Raw genomic sequence first — 20,729 nt, 5'->3', positions numbered from 1 at the left:
GCCGGCTCCTTCCTAGTGTGCGCGCGCGCGCATTTTTCCGCAATTTAAAGGCGCACGCACGCTGGCGTCATGACGTCATCGCGCAATGGCGCGAAATTTAAACTATTTAAAGGGACTTTTGTTTACATTCATTGCCCGTGATAGGATTCGATTCCTGGTGCCTTCCTGAGCCTTGTGCATTCTCGTTCCTGTATTCCTGATAGTATTTCTCCTGTTTTGACCCGGCTTGCTCCTGACTATTCTGATCATCCATATCTGACCTCGGCTTATACCTTGACTACGATTTCGTCTCATCCTGCTGTATTGATTACCCGGTTTGACCCTTGCCTGTCTGACTCTCCTTGATTGCTGCCCGCCCCGACCTGCGACCTTGTTTAACCCTAATTGTACCGTGATCTTTGGCCTAACTGACTTTCTACAGTCGTGCCCCATTGCTAGCCAGAACTCCTGCTTTGCACCTCTCGTATAAGTCCAGGTGGCATCCGAGTAGCTGAGGGCTCCTCCCGAAGCCAAAGGCGGTCACGCTACTGGTGAAGCACGAGCCGAGACCAGGGTGCTTGGCACTAGCTCTGGTATTGGGTGCCGACCGTGACACCTTTTCACATCTCACTATTGTTATTGGGTAAGAGCCCCTGTACTTAAGTTACAGTTCTAACTCTATTCCCTATAGTTCTCAGGACTTAGACTCTGTCATAGCATGCTCTAGGAGTGTGACTTAGTCAGGGCTACTTAAAAAGAGCAGCTGTCGCTCCAACATAGGAGAAATTAGTGGGTCTAGCATACCCCAGGCTCTGTCTTTATTTTGCACTATTTTATTGCACTATTGACTAGGCTTGAAAGTGTATTTATTTTTCTATTTACCATTGCTGGGACAGAATGGATTTTTCCCCCGGGTGAATGTAGGAACCCATAGGGTTAAGCTCACTATGGCTTTATCCCCTACCTCTTCACATCTCTATTGTTATTGGGTAAGAGCCCCTGTACTTAAATTACAGTTCTAACTCTATTCCCTATAGGTCTAGTTAGGTTGACCACTCCCCCTGCAGACTGATAAAGTGTCTGGCAGGAGGGAGTGGCTTCCTCTCTGGCTGCCTGTCTGCTTTCCATCAACAGCTCCATTGAGCCTGGAGGCAGACATAGGCCCCAGTAAGCCACTTCCATTTGATATAAAGTCAGGGACAGGGCCCCGTGAACGAGGAAAAGTTAGTCTCAGGACTTAGACTCTGTCATAGCACGCTCTAGGAGTGTGACTTAGTCAGGGCTGCGCTGTTTCTGTGCTGTACAACTATTATCACCAACTGTAACAATCTACCTCAACTGCTGTGAGTATTGACTGATCCCTGTGATAATAATATCTGTCTTGGATAATAAAGAGTGAAGGCCCACTCCTTTGAAAGAGAGTCCTAATGTGCCCCATTCTCTAACCATAGCCTGGTGTTTAAAAGTGCTTTTTAGCCAAAAAGGGGTTACACCACCTATGTTCAATACCACCAAAGTTGCAGAATAGCAAAACAGGGTTTCTTCTTGGGTATTATTCTCATGTCTACTATGAGGTGGGTCACATTTAGCAATGTAAACAATTCTTGACTTTGTTTTCATCTGTACAATGCTGAAATCTTCTCTAGCCTTCATGAAACCTGCTTTCTGGAAGTATAAGTGGGTCTGGGATGTCTGAAACCATTGCTTCTCATTGTATTTTATGAATTTGGTGTTAAAGTTCTCACTGTTTTTTTTATTGTATTTAATCTATTTTAATCTATGCCACTACCCTCTTTCTCACACTGTATTTAATATACTTTAGGTGCCACTACTTATGCCTCTCACTGTATAATGTATTTAAGAACTTAAGATCTGGAGTTATTGTTCATAGAAGTCAATGTACCATTATTTACAAGTACATACTGTTTGTATATATCTATAAATACTTTGCTGTACAAACTAATTGAGGCTAATGGCATGTTATGGGACAGTGTATGTTAGCTGGCTAAACATGTTCAACTATAAATTATTATTTCAATATGAACTTCCCCTTTAAACACCTAATTAAATAAACATATTTATGAGATGGGCGTCAGATTCCCCATCACAAGATATTTAAGGCATTAAGTGTACATTTCACACCCACAAGAGGTATTTCTTATCTTACAGTCAACTGGTAAACGTACTCGTTTGTTTTTGTTTCCTACTCATCTGACAAGTTAGATTGGTTTCAGAAGGAATGTATTTGTCTGGAATAGTAGGTGCAGACTGACAGGCTGGAGCACCTGCGCTGGGTAACATGTTGAGTATTATAGGTTTCTTTTTAAAGGAACAGTAACACCTTAAAATAAAAGTGTTTTAAAAAAATTTAAAATATAATGAATTGTTGCCCTGCACTGGCAAAACTGGTGTGTTTGCTTCAGGAACACTACTATAGTTTATATAAATAAGCTGGCGTAGCCATGGGGACAGCCATTCAAGCTATCAATGGAGCATGTTTACATAGCAGATAACAGATAAGCTCTGTAGAATACAATGGATTTATACAGGGAACAAACATCATTCATGGTTTCCTGCAGCACTATATAATGAATACCTCTCCCATATAAAATAGGACAGTTTATCTGGATCAATAGATACAAACTTTAACTATTTTTGCTTTTTTTAAGGAGCTATTTGTTGAAGGCAAATGTCACAGCGTTACCCAGCAAATACTCTATGTCTGCCTGTTTCCTTCCTGGCATCATTGCCATCATATAAACAAAAATTATTTTTTTTTAAATAATAACAGCAACATTTTACATAGCCTTTTATAGCAGTACATATAAAGGAACTGTTGTCCAGAATGGATGGGACCTGGGATTTTCCATGTAAAGGATCTTTCCATGATTTGGATCTCCATACCTTAAGTCAACTAAACATCATTTAAACATGAAATAAACCCAAAAGGATTGTTTTGCCCCCAATATGGATTCATGCACCTTAGTCACCCTCAAGTACAATGTTCTGTTTTATTATTACAGAGACGAGGGAAATTATTTTTAAAAATTAGAATTATTTGCTTATAATGGACACTAAAGGGGGGTGGCAATCGTCTAATTCTGAGCTTTCCGGATAAAGGGTTTCCAGATAAAAGATCCCATACATGTACACCATTCACCTGAAAAATAACCAGGCACACATCTACACCCATGTATCATTATATTCCCTGCATCACAAATTATTTTTTAGAACAGGTATAGGATCCATTATCTGGAAACTCATTATCCAAAAAGCTCCAAATTACGAGAAGGCCATCTCCCATAAACTTCATTATAATCAAATTATTACATTTTTTTTTTTTTTTTTTTACATTTTTAATGTACTGTTTTAAAACAGTACCTTGTACTTGATGGTAACTAAGCTGCATGGATCCATATTGGAGGAAAACAATCTGATTGGGTTTTTTTAATGTTTAAATGATTTTTTTAGTAGACAAAGTATAGTGATCCAAAATACAGAAAGACCCTTTATCCAGAAAACCACAGGTTCCAAGCATTCTGAATAAGGTCAGGTAGATGGATTTAATTCATTTAATTACACTGACTGTCCTGTTCAGTTCAGACAGAATGGCAGAATTTTAAGTTACTGGTGCATGTAGCATCTCTTGACACCTCTCTGCTCCATTATATCACTCCCACATACATTTCTCCTTTAAGCATTTATGGTTTGAAATATGATTTTGCATAATAAACTGATTGGTGGAAACCTTTCTGTCCAGCATTTTAACATTGTCTCATAAAAAGCATTGTTTCATTACATAAAAACAGCATCTTACTGGTAGATAGGGCTCAGGCTATTTAATATACATTATACAGGATGTACTCTTGTATAAAAGCAAAGTATTGTCAGATAAAACAGCTGCATGTATCCTCAAGCCTCTGATCTGATTTCTCAAAGACTAAATACATTTGTAAACATGGGATCCTAAGGTTTTGGTTGATTGATTATCCCTGCAGGTGAGTGCTGAGACCTTTAAGAATAATGTAATACAAGTTTGTATGATATCTAGTAACCCACAGCAACTAATGATATATTTTCTGTGAAACAGGTAATACTGTAGTAAATGCTAACTGCTGATTAGTTGCTATGGTTTCCTAGACCCAAGTACAAGTACCCAAGTAGACAAGTACCCAAATTGTGCCAGAAATCAAAGATAATTGCAAATATATCACAACATGGTTTTACTGAAACGGAAACAAGAGTTTCTGTCTGGCTGCACCCAGGTACAGAAAACTGCTGTCTCGGAAGCTCACAATATGTATACAACCCTATTTGGTTCCGTAGCATATAATATTGCTTGATGTGAATAGCTGCTTTTATTGAGTCAAGGAAGTAGAATGTCTGACCTTTGCAACACATGTCATGTCAATAAACAAATGGAAAGAAACATGGGTGTATCTATCTCTAATTAGCATAATAAAGCAAGGTAGGTAAAAGTAGCATATGAGGAAATGAGCAGTAACGTTAGCCTGCCAGGCTGCAGGCATATTGCATAGAATTTATGTTTTAAGCTAAAGTGCTTAGGTGTGAATAAGAGAGATGCTAGGCTGTTGTGGGGGTAATCCTAGAGGGGCTCCAGATCTGACAGTATGGACAACATCTTAGCCCTTTAGCTGGCCATACATGCACCGTTGCTATCGTACAAAACCTTGTTTCGTAAAAGGCTGCAGATATCGGTCAACTTGCGATTGGCCAGGTTAAAAGATCTTGATCGGGCATCATTGAAGGCGTCTGAGCAAAATCTAACTTCAGGGCTGAATGGGCAGAAGGAGGTAGAATTCCTATTGTTTCTACCTCCATATATGATGATTCAGCCCTGAACGTCTGTGGAGGGTGGGAATGATCTTTCGTGCGACCGATGGTTGCACGAAAGATCAAAAAACGCTATGTGTGTGGCCACCTTTAGGGTGAAGACACACAGAGCTACTATTGGCAGCTACTTGTCACAGCTACAGAAATAGACAATGCTGATCATTTATTTACTGATAATTATCTCTAAGTGTGTTTTAGCAGAGGCAATTCTCAGTATTATCTATGGCAGGGTATTTTCTGGCATATAGGGCAGTGACATTGGGATGGCCAGTGGGTGGCATGCGCGTTGCTACAATTTGCCAAAGTTGCCTTGAAAGGAAACTTCGGGCGACTTCTGGAAATCGCAGCGACGCATTTGTTGCGGGGCAGCAAATCTCCCCATCTGTCACTGCCCTTAGTAGCTGTGACAAGTAGCTGCTACTAAGTAGCTCTGTGTGTCTTCACCCTTAAAGAAAATGTTGCCATATAGAAGACCAATTTGCAGAGCAGTTGTTTAGAGTTAGTGCAGAGGTAGTAAAGTTTATGTCAGTGCTGTTAAGGAAATTTTCCAACAATAATCCACTTGCATACTCGCGTAGCCACTTCTAACCTTGCTTTGTATCCTTCACCTCCCAAACAGGTTGGGTGAGCCCTTACAGCCTGCCTTGAAGCTAGCTGCTGTAAAGCACCAGACGGGGAAAGCTGAGCACAGGTAAGCACATTTCATACTCTGTTTTCCATATTATTATTCTGCCATTTCCATTAGATTAGAATAAATGTTTCTCCATGATAACATTTCCCCATTTGAGTTCCAAGCTAACTTTAAATTTGTAGTCCATCTAGAATCAAGCCTTTTTATTTCCTGGGGGAATAAATTGTTTCAGAAGACTTCTTGTCAGCACTGTTTAAGGAAGTAATTGCTGTGAATGTATAGCTGTAACCCTCAAGCCAGAGGCTAAGGATGATGGGAATTTTAGTAGAGCCACTGTTACAGTGTTACTGTTACAAATGCTTGAAGTAGCTCTAACTTCTGGCATTCCCTATATCAGCTGAAAGCTACAAAGGAATTACAGTAGAATCCCCATTTTATGTATTTCAGGGGACCAGAGAGTGAGGGAGATGAGGAGGGTGATAGAGGGGACATGTAAGAGCAAGTAGATCTTTACATTGGAAACTTTAGCTCCAAGGGGACTAAATGGGACCTTACCATTTTATGTTTATTTGATATTCTCTGTGGCTCTCCATATAGCAAAGTCAGATAAATAAGACATTATCAGTTCATATCTGTCTTTCCAATAGCCTGCTGAACTCACCTTTTTATTCTCGTACCCACACACTTCTGTAATATCTTGAATAACCACTTATATGACTTGCTATATTATTATTATTATTATTATTAACATTTATTTATAAAGCGCCAACATATTCTGCAGCGCTGTACAATAAGTGGGTTTCATACATTGAACATATATGGCTATATAGTCCATATGCCTGTTAACAACTCTTTTCCTGTGAAAGGACACTCTTATATATGCATCTTTGATTTCTTAATATTTATTGATACTATTTGCTACATTCTTTGATATTTTTTAGTTTCCAAGACATTGATATTATAATGATTGTGGTGCTTTATGCTAAACTATACGTAACATGCTGTCCCTAACTTTCACTGATACTTTTTTTCTTACTGCATCTCTCACAATTTCTTTTCTGGCCAATTATGGATCATGCCATGTTCACAGTGGGCACTACACCATGAGCTGTTTGGGTAATAACAAAAGGACTGTTACAATAAAAGCTAGTTGCCAGTGTTTGAGATTAGACCCTTAAGCAGTAATGACCATTTTTTGCTTTATTACACTATTACTACACAGACCTATAACTCTCAACTTGCTGGTATGCGTTTTGGGATTATTGCCTGATTTCCAGCATAGAAATTTTCTGCAATGTGTACTACTTTTAAATACAATATTTTACACCACTTTTATGCACTGTGGTTATAATACCCTGTGAAACAGCAACTGCATTTGGTGCTGACATTTTGCTTTGTCTTTTTATTTTCTTCTAAGTCACCCGACACTGTGTATTGTTGATAGGTTGCCACAGAGACTATTGTTTGGCACCATTTTTCGCACAGATAAGGGAGGGGCTTAATTCATTGTTTGCTATATTCCCTTGAGAAAGGCCAGTAACTGAAACATCAGGCTTTACTTTGTGGGACTATATATTGATCTGTGTAAACTGTACTGCTGGGAAGTACTTGGCCCCGGCACCCTATTAGCACCTGGCAGACATAGAAGACCCTAACCCAGTGATCCCCAACCAGGGGCTCGTCAGCAATATGTTGCACACCAGTCTCTTGGATGTTGCTCTCAGTGTCCCCAAAGCAGATACTTGTTTTTGAATTCCTGGCTTTTGGGCAAGTTTTGGTTGCATAAAAACCAGTTGTACTGCCAAACAGAGCCTTCTGTAGGCTGCTAGTCCACATAGGGGTTGCCAAATCGCCAATCGTTTCATCCGTTTCACCAAACAATCTGCCAATGGCGAAATGTGGAAATTTGCCGCAAATCCATGCCTGGCGAAACATTTCACCCATCCCATCAGAGCAACAAAAACAAAAAAAACAAGATTTGCTGGAAAAGAAAAAAAACAAACCTCTATATGTAATAAAAGTTTTCCCAGATGCAATAGCAACCACCAGGTGGTTATTAAATTCTACTCACTGGTTTGTCCCTATAGGAGACCTGTAGCAGACTTTGCGCCTTGTATTGCATAATCCCATCAATACCATAAAACCTATTTGAGGAACTTTCACTACCCACCCATCCATTGTCTAATCTGCAGTGTGCTCAGTAATTGTGACATGGTGACATGGTGTGCCCTTCCCTCTATGCAAGCAGAACTGCACTGCCACACTATCAATATTTCTTTTGCTGCCTGCCTACTTATCTGCATTCCATCTACTACTCCAGCATGCTCTGGTGTTTTTTTAAAATAGAATAAATCTCCTGTTTGATCCCTGTTTTTATTTCTAGGGGGAGGATAATTGTCACCCTAAGCCTTTGCATGTCTCCAAGTCCCTGGTGCCTATATATCTTTAGAGGCTTATAAGCCCTGTCCATGATAGCTTTTAAACCCTTCGATCTCTCTTTTATCTTGCCTTTATATGTCATTTGACAATGTATTCAACTTGTTCTTTCTGACCACAATGCTAGCTTATTTCTAGTTACTTCCCAGTGCTGCTCTCCCCTTCTGGTACCAGACTCACTCTCTCAACACTGGCATCTAAAATAAATGTTAAAAAGTATGTCCGTAATTAGAGTCAAACTCACCAGAGGTGGGCCTTTAACCCTTTTGGTGAAAGAGGGAGGGCAGGTAGCTTTCACCCTGCAATATAATTAATGATATCTAATACATAAAGTTTTGTTCAACCTTGATTTAGATTATACAGTATGTGTGAATATATGTACAGTCCCTGGCAGTGAAGCAGATGGACGGCTCTCTATCTATACTTATTTTAGCTGAATGCTAGTGCTTTAATGTATATAATACATTTATAATAAAGACATGATATGCTGGGACAATCACACATAGTAGGTCACTCCTTTTACTAACTGAAATAAACCCAGGAATGTTTTTATACTCCTTTTATGTAAATAATGCCTTACATATTGTAGCAAATGTTAAGGCTGAGACCTTGTAAAATCCTGGCCATATGCATGGGCACTTGGGGCATAACAGGCTTGCACATGGTCCTGGCACAAGAGAGTAGGGAAAATAATGTGAACCCCACTGCTTTATATTACCAGGCCAGCACTGGGGTCCTCTAGAGTGCACTTCAAGTAAGGGGATGGAGGCCTCTAGAGCATTGTTTCTCAACCTTCCTAATTCTGCGACCCTTTTTTATACAGGTCCCCAACCATAAAATTATTCCTAAAACCATCGGAAGTATGGTCTTAGGCGACCCCTGTGACTTTTATTCTCCTTTAAACACTCTTAATGAATGTGAGTAAAAACATATGTCCCTATATAAAATGTTTTTTACTTTACAAAACTTTCCAATCAGTGATAACAGTGATAAACCATATAATTTTTTTCTGTTCTCCCCCCCAGAATCAGCTGTCATGGGTTTAGTGGGCACCGATACTAAGCTGAAATATGTGCATTTAATTTTGCTGCTGTTGGTGACCGGTGTAATTATTATGGGACTGATCTACTTGAATGAAACATCTCAAAGAGTCCAACTGCAGGTAAAATGTTCCCGTAATCCTTTTAGTTCTACATTCTTTCTATGGAAAGGTTATTTCTAATAAATATGTAAAATTTATACTATTTATTTAAGGAACATTATTAATGTTCCCCTAAATAAAATAGTATTTTTGGTTTATTAAGAACTCCTAAACCATCCATGAATTGTATGCAGCTTGTAGTGTCATAGTGTAGCAGCATTCCAATGGAGCTGATGCTCTACCTCTCCTCACAACTGTCATTTTTAAATTTTCTCTGCCAGTGGAGAAAAAGGTGATCCTGTACACACCCACCTTGTGGGCATAGAGACAAGAATGAATTTGTAATTGGTCTTCATTGTTTATTATGTGTTCAGCAGCTTTCCTAGTATTTTAGCAGTTATCTGGTTGCTAAGGTCCAAATTACCTTACAACCAAGCAGAGGTGTAAGACATTTCTGTATGAATAGGAGAGGCCTGAATACAAACATAAGTAATAAAAAGTAACAGTAACAATAGAATTGTAGCCTCACAAAACAAAAGTGTGTTGGCTTCTGGGATCAGTGACCCACCTTTAAAAGCTGAAAAGAGTTCGAAGAAGAAGAAAAGGATTTCAAAAACTATAAAAAATGAACACCCATTGAAAAATTGCTTAGAACTGATCATTCTATGACATACTAAAAGTTAATTTGAATGTAAACAACCCTTTTAAAGGAGAAAAAAAAGGTAAAGACACTGGGGGGTGCAAAAAGTTAGGCATGCCCAGTGACTGTGTTTACTTACCTGATACCCAGTGTCCAGGGTCAGTGTCCCTGTTAGCAGAAAACTGCTCCGGCCCAGATACTTCTCAGCAAGCACCAAGGATTAATCCTCTTCTTCCACTTTGTCTCTTCACTACCCCAGAGCATGTACAGCAGAGTGAAAAAGCTTTTTTGTTATAGTTCGGCTTTTCACCATACTTTATATGTACACCTGGGTGATGAAAGAAGCAGGAAGAGAATCACTCTATGGCAGTTTTCTGCCAACAGAAACACCAGCCCAGGGTATCAAGTTAGTAAATACAATCACTTCAGGGTTCCTTACTTTTGGTTCCCCCCCAGTGATATCAACCTTCTCCTTCTCCTTAAATGCCAGGAGAGAAAATGTTGTGTTCCCCACAGGCCTTAGGAACAATTCATTAAAACATGAGGCAAAATACATTTTCAGCACAAGCCCTGTTCATTGAGTGAGGGGGTAAAGATTGAAAAACTTCTCAATCAATCAGCAGTTTTCCAGAAATAGGGTCTCAATATGGAAAAAGTCATTTATTGATCAATTGTAATAGTTTGTAAAGATTCCAGTTTTCATTTAATGTACATTGTAGTATGCCAACTAATCAATATGGCTGTTTTGCAATTATAAAAACAAATGTCCCTGCACTTTAAAAAGCCTGGCATTTTTCTTCTTTTTTTAGCAAAAGGTTTTATTTATGGAAAAGCAAGCACACCATATAGTGGCTGAACGGTCTATAATACGAGCAAGAGCAAATAATTTACAAGGGGTGGTAGAAAACCAGAAGAATGATATCAAACACATGCAAGAAATCTATAATTCACAGTTAGAAGAACAAAGACAAGAATTCTCAAAGCAAAAGGTGAGGGTCAATCCATTTTTTACTGGGTCTCGCTAGAGGATCAATCCATTTTTTACTGGGTCTCGGCTAGAGGATCAATCCATTTTTTACTGGGTCTCGCCACACAAAATAAAAAGGAAATGAAAAAAGAGACTATAGGTAGTATTTACAAACACACTGTTGGAATTTCAAAATGGATGCAATGGAGAGTTCATACTGAAGGGATTCATCAAGGTACTTGTATTCCAACATGCCCCTGCCCTACCACATGGTTGCCAATGTGTCAATTCTCCCTCTTCTGATGAATGGTGCATAATTGCATCTACTGATGCTGGGAAGCCCTGGCACCTGCCACCCAGGACCAAGCAGTTACTCCAGGGTTCCCACACAGCTTGCATCAATGCCACACCAAACTTACGCCCAGTAAATTGGATGCAAACATCATTCTGAGTGTGCTCTTTGGAAGTGACACAACTCGCACACGGGAAACGTGCACCGAGTTTGCATCAAAGCACTAGCACAACTGTGTCTTTTTTAAAGGAACAGTAACACCAAAAAATGAAAGTGTATAAAAGTAATAAGAATAAAATATACTGCTGCTCTGCACTGGTACAACTGGTGTGTTTGCCTCAGAAATTGATATAAACAAAGCTGCTGTTTAGCCACGGGGCAGCCATTCAAAGGAGAAAAGGCACAGGCACATAGGAGATAACAGATAAACACTATTGTATTCTAGAGAGGTCATCTGTTATCTGCTATGTAACCTGTGCCTTTTCTCCTTTTTTCCAACTTTAATGGCTGCCCCCATGGCTACACAGCAGCTTATTTATATAAACTATAGTAGTATTACTGTAGCAAACACACAACTTTTACCAGTGCAGGGTAACAATACATTATATTTTAATTACTTTAAAACACTTTCATTTTTTGTTGTTACTGTTCCTTTAAAGGGCTGATACAATAGCACATTTGTAAGTAAACCTTATTTAAGCATGTATAAGAAAACCATAGTAAACAAAAGCAAATTTACTTGACATTTAGGGGTAGATTTATCAAAATGTGAGTTCAGAGCTGTATACATAAAAACTCACCTACGTTCTATTCATTCCTATGGAATTTAAAAAAGTGTATTTATCAATAGGTGAAAGTTAGAACTCACTTTTTGAGTCCATAGGAATGAATAGAATGTGGGTGAGTTTTTATGTATTAAGCTCTGAACTCACATTTTGATAAATCTGCCCCTTAGCAAAGAAAAAGCCCAAGTAAAAGTTGGTGAGCTCCTATATAAGTCAATGGGTTTTGTCTTTAAGAAATGTATCTATTTATTCATCCAAGATTTTCAGCCTCTGTGGAAAATTAATGGAACAATGTGCTTTTCACTTTTGTGTGAGTTTTTATCTGTGGAAAAATGCAATTGAGAATATTCTGTTTTTTCTTAAATAAGCTAGTACTCTAGTAAAAATAAAGAGGGTTTTAAGAAAAAAGTTGCATGCGTTTTGTCATGCTTTTTTTCCCTCAACAATGAGAATGAGTAGCGGCTGAGGGCGCTGCTATCTTGCTCCCTTCCCATTGTTCTGTTGATCGGCTGCTGGGGGGGGGGGTTGATATCACTTGCAGCAGCGCAGCAGTAACGTGTTTATCAGAGCACAGGCCACATGACTGTGGCACCCTGGGAAATAAAGAATATGGCTAGCCCCATGTGAAATTTCAAAATTAAATATAAAAAAATGTGTTTGTGCTTTTGAAAAATGGATTTCAATGCAGGATTCTGCTGGAGAAGCTCTATTAACTGGTGCGTTTTGAAAAAAACATGTTTTCCCACAACAGTATTCCTTTAATATACCAATTTTCTTTTTAGAACGACCTACAAAATACAATCTCCACACAGGAAGAGATCATCATAAATCTAGAACGTAAGTTTTCCTTTACTAACCAAGTTCCAGATTTAAATGATTTATATGCCTTTAGTTAATCCAGCAGAATAAAAGAACAGGTCCCAGTCTCAGAACGCAAAAAGTCTTTCCTTGCATGAGAAAAACAGTGACTTCATAATAATTAGTTATTAGTGAATCTGTCCTGTTTTGCTTCGCAGAAAAAATTGTGAAATATGGCTACTGCATGACTTTTTTGATGCTTGCCACTTTTATTGATTTGCACAACTTTTTTGATACAACCGCAACTTTTTTGATGTGACTGCAACTTTTTTCTCACTCTTGACTTTTTGTCATGGTGAACTTTTGTGACAGTTTCGGGAAAAAATTTGCTGATGGCAAATAATCTCATCCTCTGGAAAGAACAGCAGGCAGCATTCACCTATTGGGTGATTGGGTGCTGTGGGTTACTAGATCTGCTGTAAAGTTTGTTACATTACACATGTTTGTCATTAATGCAAAGTAATCACAACGCTGCCACACAAACCTAATGATATCTTCTCCAGTAAATATAACACTGACCTCATCTGTTTTTTCATATAGCTAAAGTTCTTTGTAACCTTATTAATGTGCTTGTTTTTCACTTTTTAGTCACGTCTCCACATTTAGAGCAAAAAATAAAATAACTAAATAAACGGAATTTAAATTTACACTTTTCAAACAGATTATTATTTAATTTGTAATCATCCTTGCAGCATGTGGATTATACTGAATTACACTGAAGCAGTTACGCACATAACACACAAGTAGTACTTGTACAAATTAAACATTATCTTTTCATAATGACTGATTTTATATCCTGGAAAAGTCAAAGTCTTCTGTATTTTTACAGGTGATTATGAGCTTTTAAAGAAGCGTTTTGACTCACTGAACTTGCAAATGGAGGAGTTTGAAAAGACTCAGTCGAGACTGTTAGAAAAATTTTCCACCCAGTCGTAAGTGTAAATTACATTTAAAGTAATAATAATGTATTTATATTTCTATTTTATTTGAAAATAAGCCCTTTTTTACAATCACATGCAACAAAAGATTTACCCATTTAATAAATATGAAAAATTAGATTGTGAGAAAAGTTGTGATTGTGTTTTTCCCACGATATTAATTCTAATAAATATGCCCCTTTATTTGTAATGCATGCAGTCAAGTGGGTTTATTGTGATACATACACATTTATCATTTGTATATTATGGACACCCCTCCCTTGGTGATTGTTTTCTCTGATGGATGTGAGTGAGGGTTGCCTCCTTTCCTGGAAAAAAATACTGGCATTCCTATATTTCTATGTTAATTACCCACTTGTGATGGGCAAAATAATTCGGCAGGCATGGATTCACGGAGAATTTCTGCATTTTGTAACTGGCAGAATTTTTTGCAAAACGGTCTACACAATTTGGCGCAAAAAAATTCACTGCGCATAAAAAATTGTCACACGCGCACGTGAAATTTTTTTGTAGTACGACATTTTCACCTTTCACAAATTTTCAGTTGTTTTACAAATCCTTCACAAGATTCTCAAATTTTCCAGCGAAAACTATTCGCCCCCATTGGCATCAAGCATCATTTTTCCTAGGGATGCACCAATTCCAGGATTCAGTTTGGGATTCGAGCAAGATGATGTCTTTTTCAGCTGGATTCGGATTTAGCCGAATCCATGGTCCTGGCTGAACCAAATCCAAATGCTGAAAATCATGTGACTTTTTGGCACATAAATGTGGAAGTTGAAATTTTGTTTGGCCAAATCTTTCATAATGGATTCGGGATTTGTCCGAATCCCAAGATAGTGGATTCGGTGTGTCCCTAATATTTACTGGCCAGGCGGCAACCCTACTAGAAGCACACAGTATGGTAATGGTTCCATTCAGTCTATATCTGCCATGGGTCAGTACAGTGTATGTGATGCAGTGGTGGGCAGAATATATGATAATCTAAATTAAACTATATAGACACCTCTCTAAGCATGTTTTTTTTTTAATTTCCTTTGAAGGACACAATGCATGAAAGTCATCAATTTGGTTAGCGAACTTTGTAATGAAAAAAACAGCAACAAATCAAGAAATTTTTTGGTATCAAGTTCCACCAATGGTATTTTCTTGAAGAGGATTACAGTGGGAGAAGAAATGAACAGTACTCAAGGGATATTTCTAATACCAAATGCCAGTTTCACTTATAGCACTGAGAAGCCAGGCAGCGTTGAAGCACCAGGCAAGAACACAAAAAAACATTTCACAGAAATTTTAGGTGAGTTTGAGACCATTTCAAAAGTTCTAGAACTGCATAGATAATAGAGAGTAAGTAAAATTGCATTGTATTCTATTGTTTTTAATGTTATTAATTCACTCTGTTTCTTGAAAGAGGATACTTGTTTTTAATCCACAACCATGCACAAAAACACACATTTTCTCTTTATTCACATTTTATCAGCCCTGTTATTTAAATTGTATTCTCCCTCCCATTCCTTCACTGTTTAATATTGTTGTGTTTTGTATTGCGCTTTTGCTACTCTTAGTAATTCTTTTTTTATCATTATCACATTCACAATTTCAATCATATAGGCCAGTGCTGTCCAACTTCTGTTGTACCGAGGGCCGGAATTTTTCCGACGTACGTGGTGGAGGGCCGATAATGGAAGCCAGTTTTGACCACTCCCCTTTTTGAAACCGCACCCACTTGAAACCACACCCATGTTATCACATGACCATACCCATATTAATGGTTGTAGTACAGCAAAAACCTGCCATACTCTGCCTGCCCTACCCTGCCTGTGTGTGCCATACTCTGCCTTCCCTACCCTGCCTGTGTGTGCCATACTCTGCCTTCCCTACCCTGCCTGTGTGCCATAGTTTCACTGTGTGTGCCATTCTTGGCTGGTTTGTGCCATACTTGGCCTGTGTGTGCCATACTCTGCCTGCCCTACCCTGCCTGTGTGTGCCATACTCTGCCTTCCCTACCCTGCCTGCGTGTGCCATACTTTCACTGTGTTTGACATTTTTGGCTGGTTTGTGCCATACTTGGCCTGTGTGTGCCATACTCTGCCTGTGTGTGCCATACTCTGCCTTCCCTACCCTGCCTGTGTGTGCCATACTCTGCTTGCCCTATGATGCCTGTGTGTATGGCACACACAGGCAGCCTACAGTGACACAATGCTGGCACTGCTCCTACAGTCTGCACAATAACTATATATTAAAAAACTTTTTAATTGATGTACCACCTCAGTATATGTTCTTTTTGTAGGGATTATTTGTGGGTTTCTACTGCTCCTGAGGTGTGAACAGGGGAACAATGGGGGTGATTACAGTCTGAGCCTGAGGTGTGAACACTGCAGGGGGTGAACAATGCAGGGAATTACATATTTAAACAATACAGCCTGATTACAGCCTGAATCTGAGGTGAGAACCATGCAGGGGGGGCAGTTAATCACAGTACTGATACCACTTAGAGCTTACACAAGAGTAAGCCATCAAAGCAGCCAGACAGGTGGGGGGCCACACAGAGGGGGGTCGCGGGCCGCCAGTTGGACAGCACTGATATAGGCAATGTTACTGGGGGTGATTTTTTGATTGTTTCTTCTAGCTTTCCTCTGACTTGGATGGGAAGTGCCACAGGTTAATAGGCATAAGAGATTATTAAATTAAATTAAAGGACTTATAAAACCTAAAATCACTGGCCGGTACCAAGATGTTAGGCACTTCATTAAGCAAAAACATTCAACTTTGCCCTACGATTCTGCTACAAAAAAAATGAGCCAGCCTGTGGTATTTGGCTGATGAGTGTAGTTGTACAATTATTATTCAGCCATATGTATGTGCTTAGTGCGGGTGCAGAATAGCAATTATAGTAAATAAGAGCATTCTGTGTATGTCTTTTAAACTGCTTGTGATCTGGAGGTGGAAGCAGCCAAAACCATGGTGATTGATAACATTATATGTACTTGGATAAAGCATTGCATAAATGCTTACAACAGAGGATAAATGTAATGTTTTGTAGGAAGAAACCCCCAGGGACCGTCCTTGGTCTTGTTTTTTAAATGTATTGGCTTTGTGTTTGCTGATGACACTAATTTGTGCACAACAAAGGGTTATATGCAGTATGGTTCCAATGATTTAAATGCACTGGGAAACAAATAGGCAAAGTTGATGTCTTTATATTATGTGCTTGTTTGTTAAAATAACAAATATGAAAATCCTTTAAAATATGGTAAACTATATTTGACTTTCCTTAATATTATTTGCAGGTGACAATAACACTACAGCCCATCTTAAAACATTTGAAAACTCTACCCAGATGCCTTCAACAGATAGAGAACAAGATAAGGAAAACAATATAAGTGCTATATTTGACAAAAGGCTGACTGAGGACATCCTAGAAGAAGAAAATGAAAAAAACACAGACACTGGCAAGCAGACACTGGATGCAAAAACTGTGTCCAAAGGGAACGAGGACTATGCAGAACTCAATGACAGTTTGGAAGAGGATGAGGATATCATGACACTCCTACTACAGGAGGAAAAGGATCAAAACATGGAAAGTCCTGGAGATCTTCAAACAGAAAATAGGAATGAATTTATTAAGGTTTTGGACACTGCATCAGATCACAGGAACATCACAAAGGTACAGGAAAGGCATGCAACTCAGCCAAGGGCACAAATGATGCAATTTTCAAATACTAAAACAAATGTAAGTTCTAAAGAGAACAAGACAGATAACACGAATGCTATGGTGTCAAAGCAGGAAGCTGCTGCTCAAGAAACAAATAAATCCAAAGCAGTGGCCTTGAAAAATGAAACTTCACAAGTAAAAGTGAATGCAAAAGCAACAAACAATATTTATAAGCTGTTTCAATCCATGGAGAGCAGTCATTCTGCAAAATTAAACAGCTTAAAACAGACTGATAGTCAAATAAATAGCACAATCCCAAATTTAGTTCCAAAACCAACAACAAATGTGATTTCAGCAAAAGAATCAGATTTGGATACAGAAAAAAGAAGTGAAAAAAGTGAAAAGGAAGGGTACAGCACAAGAAGGAATGATGGAAAAATCAAAATTAATACTACAAAACATAAAGAAACAGCCAAGTTACCAACTGCAGAACAAGATATTCCACAGGCTCTTCACAAAGAAAACATACTCAAAAGAGGAGATAAAAAAAACAATAATGAGCTAAATCAGTTATAGAAGAACTGGTGTTCATTTACAAAGGGCCTGGCATGTTTTATATATATATAGTTGCCAAAAATTGACTTGCAATTACTCTAAGAAGTATGAACAATGGATACTTCTTTAGTGTAGTTTACATGGAAACTGGACAAATCTGTCCTGCTTAGCTTTACTAAAAATTTCATGAAACTGCTGCAGAATTAATGAAACTGCGAAAATTCACAAAATGCATTAAGTCAATAGGTGTTTTTCACTGCAACTTTTTAAACTCAAAATGCATTGGAGTCTATCTGCATTTTTTCTTGGTAACTTTTTCCATGTAAAATACACTGAAGTATAAGTGTGTTTTGTCGCCCATAGACCCCAGTGTCTGCCCAGGTATGGATTTTGTGCCAAAATTTTGCAGCAGTGTATTAAAATATTCACCGATGATAAAACAGGAAATTTTTCCACAAGTCCATACCTTGTTGTTGCAAGACTAGCAACAACAAACTACAAAGAATTAGGGTCATATGTTAGGGATGCTAAATCCCAGCACCTTTTGAAGGAATCTGTTTTATCTGTTCAGCCAACCTGAATCCAAGCCCTTGAGGGAGAAGGAAAGGCATTTTAATGCCAATAGATTAGTCCCATTAGTGCCTAGAACGCTACATTTATTCTACAGAAACCTTTACCATACCCTAAAACTGCCATTTTAGCTTGGTCTCAGTAGCTTCTGTGCTGAAGCTCTAGTCATTGGTAGCTCTGATCACACATTCTGATGGTAGGGGAAGTGAATTCTTATGAATACTTATGAGATGGGGGGGAGCAGAAGTAGGGAGAAAGGAGAGAGGAGGTCAGATACCCAAGAACATGTTTACACAAAGAAATCCTGTGTTTCTTTTGATAGAGGACTCAGTGCAGCGTTTCTGTGAGTGCTTATGGCTGTATTTACATACAGACCTTTCTGATAAAGCCTACTTAGTTTTTACTTTTTCTTCTCCTTTAAAGTCATGTGACTTTACAGCTCTAGACAATGACCCATGGCAATTTTTTGTTCCTAGATGATGCAATTTTGTTTATTCTTCTCATCTTTGAATATGCAAATTAGGGTTCTGATTCAGTGGGATCTTTTGTGGAAGATTCGGTATTCAAAAAAGTACAAAAATGATGGATTTTGTGTCACTTTTTTGTGTCTATTATCTATGGGCATATTTACATGGGAGCATGCAACAATGAGAGCAATTAAAAGGTTGCAACCTTTTTCTGTGACATTACAAAATTGCACTAATTTTCAGTCTGCATTGATCCTTATGGGACTGCAGAAACTTGGTTATTGGTTTTTGACATTTATAATTACAGGGTATACGTTCAATATACATATGGCTTGAGCAGCACATACAGTATTTATTGTTTTACATGTTATCATTGATAAATTAGGGATGTTAGGCATATTCATTTTTGAATCATTATGATCCTAACATGGAATATTTTTATACTGAATGAAGCTAAGTAAAAAATGTAATATATGTAACTTAAGATGTGTCTGATTTATTCTTCTGTGCTCCAATAAATGAGAGAGAAAACCTCAGGTTCTTTAAAGGAGAACTAAAGCTTAATGTTTTGGGCTTCTGCACCAGCCAAAGGCAACCACAGCCCTTTAGCAGGGAAGATCTGTGCCTTCTTTTCTGCTGATTCACTGCACATCTGTGCTGCTGTCACTTACTGAGTTTAGGGGCCCACTCACAATACACTGCATTTATTATTATATAAACCAGTGGAATTAGTATCAGAATTTAATAATCAGCCCTGTAGCATCAGCTTATATGACAGGCCAGCCTCATTTTCTGCTTGATAATTTGCAACAACCCCTAAGCATAGCTTCTCAACAGCTGCTCAGAGCAGCACTGAACATGTCTACTGTCCTGGACAGTTCTAACAGAATCCAAGATGGTAAGCTCCTATGACAATTGTAAAGACCTATATCATTACTACTATAGAGATGATGAAACGTCACAAATTCTTCTAAATAATTAAATTTTCATGAAAATATACTATTTCAGTACTATGTGCCATTGGTTAATCCTAAGTAGAAAACTGCCATTCTAATTACCTGGGATGATACAAATCCCGCTACAGACAAACAAACCAAGAGCACATACACATGTTAGGGTAGTGGCACAGAGGGAAATTAGGCACAGGGAAATCTTGGCTCTCACAGGAGATTAATCTCCCTGAAATTACTTCCCACTGGCAATAGAGTGAATGGCTGGTGGGAAGGCATACAGGATGCTTCATTTTGAAAAGTGACCCAAAGTTTCCAGGATTTAACTGTAGGTGTGCCACTGCCCTTCCTTAGGTTAAATCAGCCAATTAATGGGCAAAGTTCTTTCTTTTATACCCCTTCTTCCTGTTACAGTTAGAGCTGCATTATTTCCTGTCTCTGAGGGGTATCTCAGACTGTCACAAAATGGTAGCAAAAGGGAGAAAAGATGTAAAAAAAAAAAAAGGCCAATATATATATATATATATATATATATATATATATATAAAATCCCAAATAGGCAGGTGCACACTGGGAACGTTTACAAAAAATTACTTTTATTACATAGTTACATAGTTACATAGTTACATAGGGTTGAAAAAAGACCATTGTCCATCAAGTTCAACCCATCCGAGTAAACCCAGCACACAACCTATACTAACCAATCTATACACTCACATACATAAACTATATATATACAGCCAGTAATACTAACTGTAGATATTAGTATCACAATAGCCTTGGATATTCTGCTTGTTCAAAAACTCATCCAGGCCCCTCTTAAAGGCATTAACAGAGTCTGCCATTACCACATCACTAGGAAGGGCATTCCACAGCCTCACTGCCCTCACCGTGAAAAACCACCTACGCTGCTTCAAATGGAAGCTCTGTTCCTCTAATCTATAGGGGTGACCTCTGGTGCGTTGATTGTTTTTATGGGAAAAAAGAACATCCCCCATCTGCCTATAATCC

General features: G+C 38.4%; 1 protein-coding gene across 2 annotated transcripts; it reads left to right on the top strand.

Moving 5' to 3' along the window:
• The first annotated feature begins 5,417 nt into the window (after nt 1-5,417).
• Nucleotides 5,418-19,304, top strand: LOC100485898 (interaptin). Of its 2 annotated transcripts, none has more exons than XM_018092409.2 (7): nt 5,418-5,524; nt 8,926-9,062; nt 10,491-10,670; nt 12,508-12,562; nt 13,413-13,515; nt 14,565-14,818; nt 16,812-19,304. In XM_018092409.2, exons 2-7 carry the CDS (start codon nt 8,937-8,939, stop codon nt 17,750-17,752), a joined length of 1,659 nt encoding a protein of 552 aa, XP_017947898.1. In that variant the 5' UTR covers nt 5,418-5,524; nt 8,926-8,936; the 3' UTR covers nt 17,753-19,304. The 2 variants fall into 2 exon arrangements, with proteins under 2 accessions (XP_017947898.1, XP_012826800.1); XM_012971346.2 differs by lacking the exon at nt 5,418-5,524 and adding an exon at nt 8,729-8,817.
• Nucleotides 19,305-20,729: the final 1,425 nt, after the last annotated feature.

The sequence above is a fragment of the Xenopus tropicalis genome, chromosome 3 (genome assembly GCF_000004195.4).
Source record: "Xenopus tropicalis strain Nigerian chromosome 3, UCB_Xtro_10.0, whole genome shotgun sequence".
NCBI lineage: Eukaryota > Metazoa > Chordata > Amphibia > Anura > Pipidae > Xenopus > Xenopus tropicalis.
Note: the sequence above shows the minus strand (reverse complement) of the source record. Positions and strands in the feature narration are given on the sequence as shown.